Here is a 13,550-nt window from a genome sequence, read left to right on the forward strand (position 1 = left end):
AACTCCTGTCTTAAAGCCTATTTTTGCCAGAAAGCTCTTTCTGACAAAACGCTTTCTATAACATGGTACATCACATTCTACTATAGCTAGGCTATGAAAGCAGTGGTGACTTTATTTGACGTGTAAGCATGGTGTTTAGAGGACACTGATCGGCTGTCAAAAGGTTTGCCGTCAAGCTATGATTGGATAAAAAACATTTCGTGCTCACTAAATATGCATGACTTGTCCTCGTCAATCTAGAAAAGAAAACTGGGGCCGCTTGACTTGCGCGCACGCGCAGTATCCCCATTTGGCCTCTGGTCTTTCAGGCGCTCATGATTCGCTGAAAGGTTGTCTGCTGCCCTGCGCTTCTACACAACAGTTTAATGTCTAAATTCGGCTTGAGGACCTTACTTGGCACATTCTGCTGACGAGAAAAGTCATCAGGACGGTCCATTGTGTGGACTCCTACTACTTTTACTGTAAGGAAGCCTGAATTTTGTTTGTTGAATTGGTTTATTTGAAAAGTGGCTCATTCAGGTAGCTAGCTTACGTTTATGTAGCTCTTTTAGCAGTTAGCCTAACTGTGTTTTTGCTAGCCGCATGACCGCTGTTTGATTTGGGTGCTGCACAGGTTTTCCCCTGTCATTTCCCTTCTAAGACAAATTCACAGTTGAGCTGAAGACAGCAGACGCTTGACTTTCTAACAACCAGCTAATACGCATCAACAGACTGGATACCTCGTTAGCTAACTGTTACGTTACCCCGGAACTGTGTAGCGCAGAGAAGCTAACTTTGCTAAGTTGCCGCGGGTGGCAATCAAGCAAGTATCCTTACTTGAGTTAGCGATATAACATTAACGTTACATGGAAGCTAACTGATTAGTTCGGTTGATCAAAGACAAGGATGGACACCTCGTTGAACATGTGCTTTGAAACAAATGTAATGGGATGATAGTGATGTTAAGGTTTGTCGGGTTGGCTAACCACAGCGAGATTTGTTTTTGAACATTATACCGTCTATGGTTTTGCAACAGGCCTGACTGTCTTATGTTACTTTGCCATGTTTTAGATAGCAGACGGGGTTTGTTTTGGAGAAGGTGGACAGTGGATTGGTAGTTAACGGTAACGTTAACGTGCGAACGTATCCAGTCAGCATCGAGCAAGTAAAAAAAATCTAATGTTAGCGATTAACAGTCGTCAAACGAGCATTAAACTCCCAGAAATAACCCGATGGTTAGCAAGTTGTTGTGAAATATGTTGTAAATTGACTCTCGTTAGCTCGCTAGATAGCTGTCTAGCTATCTAGGCTAACCGAGTGTTTTTGAAGTGAATGCAGACGGCCTAATGTTAGTTGAAGGATGTGCCATGCAGTGACCGATGGTGTAAGCACGCTAACATCTACCTATAGACTGCTCATCGTTGCTCAACTAGCGTTACGTCTCTTTTTGGAGAGTTAATATCATTATAACATAATGTGACATATCTTAGCTGCGAGCTTAAAGACTAATGGAGGGTGACAATTCAATTTATCGACTGTGTCTTCATGTGAGGTTTGTCAGTATTTAAAATGTGGTAGCGCGAACGTTAGCTAATGTTAGCTTTAGTATGCTACAGTGATAGCTACCTGCTCATGCTAACGTTAGACATCGGAGTGAACAGATATTTTTTCATGTTTTCAACTGTCACGGGCCGTGTAGACAACAGAATTGTTAGGCAGAAAAGACCTAAATTTGGAGGTCGTCTCGGGTGGTCACCGGTATCAGCATCCAGCAGACCAGATTCAGTGTGGTGCGACGATGGTTGTAAAATTCAACGATCCACAACCCCAGTTCCATAGATACTGAGCTGCCAGGTTGACCTAACACATTGCATCAACGAGACTGTTAATATTTCTTTGTTTTTTTCCCCTGCTGTCATGACAGTCGTAGTACTTTATATCACTGGTAGTTTTGCTAGAAGCCAATGAAGGCGGTACCATGAAGCGGTAATGGTAACTGGTCCAGTGGTTCTGTGTCATGGTAACCTGCCAAAAAGCCCACAGTCTTTAAGGACGTGAGCAGCTGAGCTCAAGTTTTGCAGACTGTGGTGTGGTATGTTTTTGGTTGCTTGATTGAAAAACTGTATTTTGCTTGTCCTATTATTATGACCTCGTGGTAAAGGCAGTTTTACCTTTTCTGAATTAGAAATTGTAGTGTAAAATTGTTTTCTCTGTAGCATGCAAATGATCTTGGGCAGAAAAAAATAACTGAATTAAGGTGCAGTGAGTTTGAGTTTGAGTTTTACCCATCTGTACTGTAAGGTGTGAATCTTTGTAACACTTTAGAAAACACCTCAAATTCTTGACCACAAATGCAATACTGTCTGAATCTGTTCTCAAGTACAGTCCTGGTAAGGACTGCCTCAGACAGATTGTTTTGCATGTTAGACATAATGATATTCAGTGGGCTAACCATCGTGGCATCGTGGCAGAAAGAAAAAAGAGAGCTAGACCATGTTTCCGAAAATCATCTTAAGGCTAAGAAGACTGAGACAGTGACACTAAGATCACAATAGCCTCAATGAAGGGAAACTTTGTTGTGTCATCACTGAAGTGGGGGCATCTTAATTAATGAATAGGGTTCTGCACTGTAGCACTTAAACCTGAATATGATGCTGTCTTATTTTATTTTTTGGACACATAATTTGCATCTTTGTAAAACAGTCTTGGCCCACAGGCAGATGCCACTTCCGCTTCAGATTCTGTTGTTGTCTGTTGTCAGTACAGTTTCTGTAAGCGAGGGATGAGGGGAGGGTTTGGTGGAGGAAGAGAAGGCAGCAGGTGACTTGTTGCAACTGCAGTATTTGTATTTGAGAAGGTTTCAGGATGGTTTACTGCTCTGGCCCAAGAGAGAGAGATATGCATTCTAGGCTCATTATTGTTGTGTTTTTCCTGTGTTTTTCAGATAAGCACTGATGTAGCAGTGTGTTGTGTTCTCCCTCTACCTCTGGTTCCTTGTGCCTCACTGCATGACCTCAGACAACAGATACATCCACGAAAGGAAACAGCTCCTTCCTCACCCAGGAACTCTGGATTCCTGACTGTGACACCTGGTAGCTACAACACCACAACCTTCTCATCTCATCTTTCAACTATTCTCCAGTAGAGGAAGCATTTTCCGCATAAGAACACCTCCACTTGGACCAGTGGAGGTGTTGAAGAGCCATCTGCCCCCTCCCCTTTGTTATCTTGAATATTTTAAGAATATTTTTTCTTCTGGTTGGCTTGAGTCCGGTTCTACCGGCCGTGAGACTTTTCAAAACTGGGGCGCGATTCATGGGATGCAACCATGTCGGATCTCAATGAGCGCAGGCCGGTCAACACGGACTACGCTGTCTCTCTGCTGGAGCAGCTCAAGTTCTTTTATGAACAGAAATTACTGACTGACGTTGTGTTGCTGGTGGAGGACGCAGAGTTCCCATGTCACAAGATGGTCCTGGCCACATGTAGCTCCTATTTCAGGTGAGTGCACCACACCATTGTCAGCATAATGCTGTGGGTGTGGAATAACTCATGTTTTATGTTGGGGATTTGTGCTTTTAACAACATCAGACTCATTGTGACTATGTTTTGTGCAGTATAGGTCTTCTGACATTTTCTCCTACATTTCCATAAATAATGCACCCTACAGCTTTTGAGTTTTTGTCTCTAAAGACAGCAATTATTTCCCTTAGTCTGTTTGTGATAAGGTGTAGGTATGCTGTCATTATGTAGCATGCTTGTTATGTTTGTAAGCGCTTACCTCCTACAGTTACAATGAATAATGCACCGTGTTGTGTTACCCACTCCACACATGGAGGATGGAAACCAAAGGGTTCAAGGTGTTTCCTTGAAAGCTGGAACTCCAGTCACCCTGCAAACCAGTTATTCTGTCTCTGATTTATCACTATGTGGAATAAATGAAGCAGTCTTGAACCTGTAGTTCTGCAGATGTATCCCTTAAGGTCCAGGGAAAACCTCATTTGTACCTACAATGTTGCATAATGAAGTGTGTGCACTGCAGTGAATATGACAGAGCAGCAGCTTCGGCTCTGGGAATAGTCCATCTGTGTATGACAGGAGCTCATGCTGCATTTGAACACCCTGTCTAACTCCAACCCCACCCCTCCCTTCGTCCTATACTGCACATTCACACATGCATTCCAAGAAAAGGACCCAACAACTTACAACCTCTCACACACCCACTTCTGTGTTCTTCCCCACTGTTTCCCATGCACTCGTTATCTGGTGTGAACATGCAGAGCATTTCCCCTCCAGGGTTCAGAGGTGTTTCAGTGCTTCCTCTAAACTCCTTTTTTCTTCTTTGTTGCCTGTCCTTACACCTTCTTTCTCTTCACACGCTTTGCTTCAAGGGACACGACAAGACCCTGGAGAGAGGTGGTGTGCGGAGGGGAAAGTCTGGTCACGTAGGTCTTGGTGAGAGATGGAGAGAATGGGCAAGAAAGAGAGGAAGAAGAGGGAGGGGGTGCAGGGCTATGCCTGCAGGGTTGCGTAATATGGTCTGGCAGTCTTAGCCCCTGCTGCAGTCACACCCCCAAAACCCCCATTCAGGAGGGCAAAGCTGTTGTGCAGAGAAGTTTTTGTTAAAGCCTTAAGTTGCAAGTGACAAATATTTTAATGATTGATTAATCTGTTATTTATCATTTAAGTGTTTATTGAATTTCTTCTATGAAAGGTCACAAAATGTAGGAAAAATGTTTATCAGAACATCAAAGTACCCAGCATCTTTAGCTTTTCATTATTGATTTAGCTGATGATCATTTTCTTGGTTAATTGATTAATTGTTTTCTCTAAGTATTTGCTAGTTGCAAGTTTTTGATTAGTTTTATAATTACCAACAATAATATTAAAAACAAAGTAAAAAGAAATCCTCTTATTTGAGGAGCTGGAAGCAGCAAAGTGTTGACATTTTCTTCATCATTTGCTTCATCATTTGACTCGAATGATTAATGGATTATCAGAATTATTGTTGAGGTGTTGTTGCCAAATCAATTAAAAAAAATCACAGAATAGGTCTAAATGTTTTTGACACAAAATCGAAGGTGGTTTTGACACTAAGTAGAAGGTGCCACTGACAGAAACACGGCCAGAACCTCTGAAACACTAACAATGGAAAAACGGAATGACCTACCCTAAGAGGTGCGCATCACCAGTCAAAACCAATAACAGGTCTACAAAAGCATAAAAATGTGGTGAAAGAGGTTAGCAAAAACACTTGGACTCACTCGGAACTCTGATGAATGGCAACATACAAGTGTAGGCGGCTTGCCAAGGTAGTGGCATCATGGGAGTCAGTGCAGAGAGAAGCCCAGCTGGAGCTAACCTGTGCAGTTAGCCCACCAAGCAGGTGCTGATCAGTAGTAACATCTTCTCCAGATAAACCAGTGCTGTTCAGTCTTACCCTTTGTGAGCCATTATACCTCCAGTTTTGTATGCTGTGATATGAATATGTTAATCTTGTTTATAAAGGTTCCTTGATCTTTCTTACTTCTATGAAATTCCCCATCTTAATTAACTACTTAAATATGCTCTCTTAACTTTTCTCTTCAGCCCACTCCACAAACACACACCTACTCACACACTTCTGGCATCTAACTGCACACACCCACCCCACTGCTTTGTGTTTCTCTCTGCTTTCTTCGTCAGCAGGATAATTTATGAAGTGCCTCAAAAAAGACACAATAACACAACAGGACTCTTTTGGATTTTTGAAAGGGGGGTGTTCAGGTGTTCTTGGAAGGAGTTTGTTAAAGGCAAACATCAAAGATTCACGACAAGACAAGTTGAAACATGCAACTACTTGCCAAAGAATGTGATCTGGAAGAGTCTAAATCCTGCCACTTTACTCCAACGAGACTAGAAATGATGGGGTATCGTTTCCACAGCAGATACACTTTGCTTCATTGTTTATGTCAGCTTTCTGTAGTGCAGCTCCATGCTGCCTTCTCAGGAATGGAGCCAGAGAATCAGTTGTTTGAGAAAAAGTCAAATTGTAGGAAATTAAGCGTTTCTCCCTCTTGAAAGCATTGATTCTTTCTGAGGATATTCTGTCATCTTGCCGTGCTTGCAAATTCACAAGAGCAATATTCTGCCATTGGACTTATATTTGCTTTCAATATCCATACAAGAGGCATTCTCTAACACTAATCTAAAACCAGACCCCAGCCACCAGACTAGCTTAGTGACAGTAACACCATCAGCTAACAGAGAGAAGAGGCAGATTTATTAATGATTAACAATTGTTACTTGCCATTCCAGTTGCTTTTGAAATTATGACGTGTCATAATATTATAATGTCTAAAAGAAAATGTTGTATGGGGTCATAACACAACATCAGTATTATACAAATACACTGTAGACCATTTTAATTTCACCCAGTTTACATTGGATATTCCAACTACTTGAAAAATACATTCCAGCAACAGCCAATTAGAGGTCCCATGATTCTGGTTGGTTACTTTGTTTTTACAGTCACTTTGGCAAGATGCCAACTGTTATTAGGAGGTTCTGTTTATTTACAAGGAAAACTTTGGATAGAAAAACTGTGAAACTGATTTTGGAAATTTATCACCAGCTGTACAATAGAAAGTTGATCTGTTTTGGCTTTATAACAACATCAGGTTTTTGTTGATTCTGTTGTTGATTTTTTTTTTTTAAACAGTTTATTCAGTTATTGTATCTAAGTTCAGTTATTGTATCTAAGTACAGTTTTGAGGTACTTGTACTTTGCTTGAGTATTTCCGTTTTCTGCTACTTCAAACTTCCACCCAACTACATTTTGGATTAACATATTGTACTTTTTACTCCACTACATTTATTTGATACCTTTACTTGGTAGTTACAGATTACATTATTGTAATTAATTAATTCTTAGAAGATTAATTTATTGTTCAGACAAAGGTGGACTTTAAGATAAGATATTAAGAGCCCTTAAGTGCTGGGTCTTAGTGAGGTTTGCAGGTGGTTACAGGGGCTGTTGCCTGGTTTCTAATACAGAGAGGACAGTGATGGTGAATTTTGCAGGAAGTTGAAGAGGGTTAGTCATGAAGCAAGAAACTGTTTTGCCTGGTAGGAAAAGAAACCTTCCCCTCTGCTCCCAGATTATGGTCTGGAAACTGAGCAGGAAAGGCCAACGACTGAAACAGATTTTTTGTTATTGTGGTTATATAAATGTAATGTATGGTCCCGTTGGACTGCTGCCATATCACCCCGTTAATACAGGCGTATACCTGCCTTTGTGGTTTGATTGCAATGAGAATGTTGATTTTGAAAGGCTCAACACCAACAAATAAGAACTGAAGCAGATTATTTTATTAAATGGTATAATACAAATAATATTAGTGTAGCCTTTATCTGCCAATGTGCAGAACTAAAACATTACAACAGAGCACAGGGAATCACCACTCTTTGACACTCGGCTAATTGGCTCTCTTTGGGCTCCTGCTAACTAACTTTGAGCTGCTAGCTCTCTTCCTACCCCTCACAAACGCTGGCTCTTTTGCTGCACATAAAATTCAACCAGTTTAATCTTGTAGGTGGGACCAAGCTGGTAAAACTGGAAAGCTGTTCAGTCCTGTTTTGTGTGTGCCTGACTTTGCATCACTGGCTTTTATCACCTTCATTCTGCTTCACAAATATTTATCTGAAGTACTGTTACACTTGCCGTGAATCCAGTTTCTTTCTCAAGCAAAAAGTGATTTGTATTTTCCAAGTACAGTAGAAATCTGAGTGGTTAATCTGTGCTGAAACATATCACAACTGTGTACAATACACACTTACACTGACATACCAGTTGTGCAGTAACTTTGAGTTGTTGGAGCAGCTGATGTAAATCTCTTTTCTTTATTGACACATCGGTGAATCTTAATCTGTGTGGGATCTTATTGTTTACTTCCTCATGTGTTGGTGTGTTGACTGATGACTCTGCCTTGTTGCTTTTGTTCCTGCAGGGCAATGTTCATGAGTGGGCTCAGTGAGAGCAAACAGACCCATGTCCACCTGAGGAACGTGGACCCAGCCACCCTGCAGATCATAATAACCTACGCCTACACGGGTAACCTGGCCATCAGCGACAGCACCGTGGAACCGCTGTACGAGACCGCCTGCTTCCTACAGGTCTGTGCAAGCGATTCTTGTCAATACGCCATTCATTTACAGTGAAGGTGCACGTCCCTTTCATCATTAAAGAACTATACTTTATATTAACAACAAAACCAACAATGAATTGATGCAACAAATATTGTCTCTATCCTATGTCTTGTTCAGTATTATTTTGTATAGTTCAGTATGTTTTGATATCTGATTACAAGTATTCTCTCAAAGATGTCTTAATAGGAACTTTGTTTTTTAAGTGTGTTTTGAAAAAAGTATGCTTTACTTTTAGCTACTATTTACCTGTTTTCTAGACACTTTGGCTGCAAAGAATTCAGCATTTATTTACATTTGATCTAAATTTTTATTCACAAATAATCAGTATCTACATTCAGTATCCTGGGCTGCAACTAACATTTATTTTTGTTTCCATTTAATCTGGAGATTTTCACAATTAATTTATGAATTGTTTAGACCATTAAATATCAAAAGATTGTGAAAAATGCTCATCACAGGTTTCCAGAGCCCAAAGTGACTATTATGAAAATAGCTGGCAAATAATTTTCTTTCAACTGAATGATAGATAAATCGACTAATCGCCGCAGCTCCATAAACTAGTGGCGTTGTTCTGCTTTTGTAGCTCTAATGCAAAAAAAAAAATATATATATATATTTTTTCTTTTTTACCGACATCTGACTGCCATCTATTATTTCCTGTCCTCATTCAGGTGGAAGATGTCTTGCTGCAGTGCAGAGACTATCTGGTGAAGAAGATTAACGCTGAGAACTGCGTCCGCATGCTGAGCATCGGCGATCTGTTCAGTTGTAGCGAGCTAAAGCAGAGCGCAAAGCGCATGGTGGAGCACAAGTTCCCTGTGGTCTACAGGCAGGAGGCCTTCCTCCAGCTTTCTCACGAGCTGTTGATAGACGTCCTGAGCAGTGACAACCTCAATGTGGAGAAGGAGGAGACGGTCCGCGAGGCAGCCATGCTGTGGTTGGAGTATAACATGGAGGCACGCTCGCAGCATCTGTCCTCTGTACTCAGTCAAATCCGCATCGATGCCCTTTCTGAGGTGACACAACGTGCCTGGTTCCAGGGTCTGCCACCCAACGACAAGTCTGTGGTGGTGCAGGGCCTCTATAAGTCCATGCCCAAGTTCTTCAAACCTCGATTAGGTATGACCAAGGAGGAGATGCTCATCTTCATGGAGGCCATGTCCGAAACACAAGGTGAAGGATATGTCATGTCCGGGTCCTTGCCTACTACAGTAGTGTGTTACAGCCCACAGGCAGAGAAAGTATACAAACTCAGCAACCCTCCAGGAGACCTTCAGAAGGTGGGAACTCTTGTTACACCAGACAATGATGTGTTCATTGCTGGCGGACAGATCCCTATCAAAAATACTATCACTAACCATGGCAAGAGTGGAAAGTTACAGGCAGTCTTCCACTCGGTTGATAGCTTCTTTTGGTTTGATGCCCAGCAGAATGCCTGGGTGCCCAAAACACCCATGCTGTGTGCCCGAATCAAGCCCTCGTTGGTCTACTGTGAGGGCTACATCTATGCAATCGGGGGAGATAATGTTGGAGGAGAGCTGAACAAGCGTACGGTCGAACGTTACGACTGCGAGAAAGACGAGTGGAGCATGATGTGCCCCCTGCCTTTTGCCTGGAACTGGAGCACCTCTGTGGTGGCGCACAACTGCATCTGGGTAATGACACACGATCTGATGTACTGCTACTTCCCTCGAGCAGATACTTGGGTGGAAATGGCCACGCGCAAGACCAGCCGCTGTTTTGCCTCTGCGGCTGCCTTCGGTGACCTCATTTTCTACATTGGTGGTCTCCATGTTGTCAGCAACTCTGGCATCCGCATGCCCACGAGCACTATTGACGGCTCCTCCGTTACCGTGGAGATCTATGATGTCAACAAGAATGAGTGGCGCCTGGCCGCCAACATCCCTGCCAAGCGTTACTCGGACCCATGCGTGCGAGCAGTGGTGCTGCTCAACTCACTGTGCATTTTCATGCGCGAAACCCACATGAACGAGCGCGCCAAGTATGCTATCTATCAGTATGACATGGACCTAGACCGCTGGTACCTGCGGCAGCCCGTGTCCGAGCGCGTCCTCTGGGACCTAGGTAAGGACTTCCGCTGTGCGGTGGGAAAGCTGTACCCCTCCTGCCTGGAGGAGTCCCCTTGGAAACCACCAACCTACCTCTTCTCCACCGACGGAGCCGAGGAGTTCGAGGTGGATGGGGAGCTGGTGACCCTCCCTCACGTATAGCTCTTAACCTCTGCTCCCCTACCTCGCTGACTGAACCAGTAATCTTAAACGCTGAGGGATGAACATTGGGGTGGGAGGGGCAGATCAGATCTCTGAGATCTGAAAGGGTTTGACATTGTCTTTGTTGTGGATGGATCTCTTGACTTTGGAGGTTTGCATTACATACAGCTGTTGCTGATAAGGAATGCAGGCCAAAACAAGCTTGGAGAGAAAAAGAAGCCCCTAAAAATATTAGTAATCTGAAAATTTTGTCAGTTGTGACATCTGTTAGATATTATTACAACTCTGTCATACTGTTTCTACAATGTGATAATCTGAACATCAACTGATTTTTTTTTTTTTTTTTTTTGTGATGATGATGAGGGTAATGATGCACTTAATTGGTAAATCTTCTTGGAATGACAATGGCAACTGTACCAAAATCCCCCCCCCCCCTTCAGTTGTGGCTTCCCTCTCTCCCCGCTCTCCTCTCTATTATCTTATTTTCTCTCAACACTGATAAAGGAATACGCCACTGAAAATCTGTCCTTAGAGTATCAAAAACATTCCCTGTAGGCTTACATAAGAGGCTCTGAAAAGGTTGTAGCTTGCTCCTTTGCAGAGGATGGCAGATCAGCTTTTAGTCACAGCAACAGAAATTTGATTCTGGTAAAAATCATTTTAAAAAAAAAACCAAATACTGAACATCTGGAGAGTTGAATAATACAGCAGCAGTGGTTGGACATGGTTTAATGCCCATTTTGAGCTTGAAGGTTCATTACTGTGGAAATGGTAGTTTGACAGGTAATTTGTGGCAGTTTTTCTCCATGAAATGTGGCTGAAAGTTTGAGAGAATTTCCAGTAAGTGGACCTTTTGTCTTTATTGTCCCATGCGGGAAATTTGTTTTCAAAACCTGTATATGTACATATCTTAACAAAAAAAACAAACTATACGATACATACTATATAAATAGTGTTTCTGAGGTCACTTATATATTTTGAGAAAGACTTGCATGGAGGATTAATCTGTTCACATTTTTTCAAAGTTATTCATTAATCTGTTTGTTCATAAAATGTCAAGAAAATAGTCAAAAAGTGTCCTCCCATAGTATATGCTTACATTTTTAGACTGCATGATTGATCTGACGAGCAGTCCAGAATCCAGGAAGTCTATAATCATGATCTAAAAACAAGATAGGAAACAAATTCTCACATTTGAGAAGCTGGGACTAAACGGAATTGGCTTGAATGGAAAGCTGAAGAACCGGTCAACGATTTTGATATCTCATTTATCATTTAAGTCACTTTTCATTCAAATATGTCAAACATTCTCTGGATTCAACTTCTCACAAGTACAAGTGCAGCTCTGCTGAAATGATTAATTGATTCTGACAGTTGACTAATGCTTTTCGTGATAGTTTGGGCCTGTTGCTGTGGTTCTGCGTCTCCACTGGAATCCATTGGAGCTAAAGGGAATCCAGGCTTTCTGAAAACTACTGTCTCTCACAAATGAGTAAAGTGAAAACTTTCCAGAGCCACCTTATAGCACTTTTAGATGAAGGTATTTGATCCTCCAACGATAGATTTTAGAGTGTTCCTTTAAAACCAGGATCCATCTATTTCTTCATGAAGCCCTGCAGCAAGAGGAGCAGAGGCTGTGGTCTTTTGGGGGAGGGGTGGTAGGGCTTACAGGGAAACAAGTGAGAGTTCAAGAGGACTTGAAAGAGGGTGACTGCAGGTCCGGTCAACCATCACCTCTTCTCCCTCACTACTCTGTCCTCCACCCTGACTCTGCTATAGAGCCTCCATAGCCTGTCAGTCTGTTTGCCCACAGGTCTTCCACACGGCTCGCAGTTTACGTCTCACTCCATCCACCTGCACATGATCATGATCATTTTTCTTTCAGCAAACTCTTCACTCTGTACAAACCTAGGTTTCAGGCTCATGCATTTTTTATTTCCAAGCTGCTGAAATATATATATAATAAAATATATATTTTTCATAACTGTTTTAGTGTGGGGAAAATAACCAGGTCTATTTTGTATTAGTGTCTTTTTTTTAAAATTTAATACCAGCCATTACTGTAGTGTGATTGTGGGTAGATATCCATTTTCCTATCAGATTTAATTTTTTTTTCAATTGAATATTGTGGAATCTTGCTGCTGATTGGTTGTGAGAGGAGAGGGCTGGCCCACGGCTGTAAATCATCTCAGCAACCGCCAGCAGTAGTGGAGAGGGCGGGTTTGGGAGGGATGGGGTCTTCCTCCTACCTTAAAAACATGAGCACAGGTGCTTCATGACCTTACTAGCATGTTTGGCTGCATCATACTCCTTTGGCACTGTATTTTGAATGAACGTTAATTTATTAAAAACATACCAAAAACGTTTTTGAAATCGGCTTCCTGTTTCTTTTTGTTTGGTTAAATCTGGAGTTGATGCTGCTGTTTTAGAAAATGTTTACTTGTAGTGGTTATGATGCTTACTAAGATGAAGTATTGAATCCCAAAACTTGAAAGGTTGTATTGAATTAGCCTTGTTTACTTTGTTTGGTTGAAGTGTTCAAGAGTGTGGTTTAATTACAAAAAATGCAGACACAACCCTTATTCCAAAAAAGGGACACTGTGTAAAACGTAAATAGAAAGCAAAGGCAGTGATTTGCAAATCCTTTTTGGCACAAACACGCCTTCACAGATGCTGACTTATGAATTTTGAGCTGGTCATGATCTGGATCTTCTTTAGCCCAGGGGACATGGTGTCCATGATTTTCAGAAACCAGTTAGAAATGTGGACTTGTCAGACCCTAGCATAATTTGTATCAGTACATCTCAGATGAGCTCAGACCCAGAGAAGTCAGCTGTGTTTCTGAATGTTGTTGTTGTACGGCTTTGACTTTGCATGGTTGTGATAACTTACAGCAGATGCAGCACCCAACTGTTTACCAGCAGTTATGTTTGGCATCTTTTTGTCAAATAAAAAAAGGGATTTTGTCGAAAAATATGCTAATATGTCTCCATGTAGGGTGTTGGAAAAAGGATCATTTTATTGGCAGTACTTGTGAATTTCATAGCCCTGCAAAGACAGCAGTGGTTGTTGAGTGTTCGTAAGAACTGCTGAGTTTACCAGCATTGTTTTTTTCAGTTTTAAATTCATTTATACAGTCTGTAGTTCTGAAAT

General features: G+C 41.7%; 1 protein-coding gene across 1 annotated transcript; it reads left to right on the plus strand.

Moving 5' to 3' along the window:
• Positions 1-261: 261 nt before the first annotated feature.
• kbtbd2 (kelch repeat and BTB (POZ) domain containing 2) lies at positions 262-12,770 on the plus strand. The gene is made up of 4 exons (XM_046371612.1): positions 262-461; positions 2,924-3,480; positions 7,968-8,133; positions 8,838-12,770. Exons 2-4 carry the CDS (start codon positions 3,308-3,310, stop codon positions 10,395-10,397), a joined length of 1,899 nt encoding a protein of 632 aa, XP_046227568.1. The 5' UTR covers positions 262-461; positions 2,924-3,307; the 3' UTR covers positions 10,398-12,770.
• Positions 12,771-13,550: the final 780 nt, after the last annotated feature.

The sequence above is a fragment of the Scatophagus argus genome, chromosome 18 (genome assembly GCF_020382885.2).
Source record: "Scatophagus argus isolate fScaArg1 chromosome 18, fScaArg1.pri, whole genome shotgun sequence".
In the NCBI taxonomy this organism is placed as follows: domain Eukaryota; kingdom Metazoa; phylum Chordata; class Actinopteri; family Scatophagidae; genus Scatophagus; species Scatophagus argus.

Bases quoted from the DNA above. Each gene is read 5' to 3' on its own strand.
- kbtbd2 (XM_046371612.1), top strand. From the start codon at position 3,308: ATGTCGGATCTCAATGAGCGCAGGCCGGTCAACACGGACTACGCTGTC. The intron at 3,481-7,967 runs GTGAGTGCACCA...TTGTTCCTGCAG, and splicing joins ACATGTAGCTCCTATTTCAG to GGCAATGTTCATGAGTGGGC. The intron at 8,134-8,837 runs GTCTGTGCAAGC...GTCCTCATTCAG, and splicing joins AGACCGCCTGCTTCCTACAG to GTGGAAGATGTCTTGCTGCA.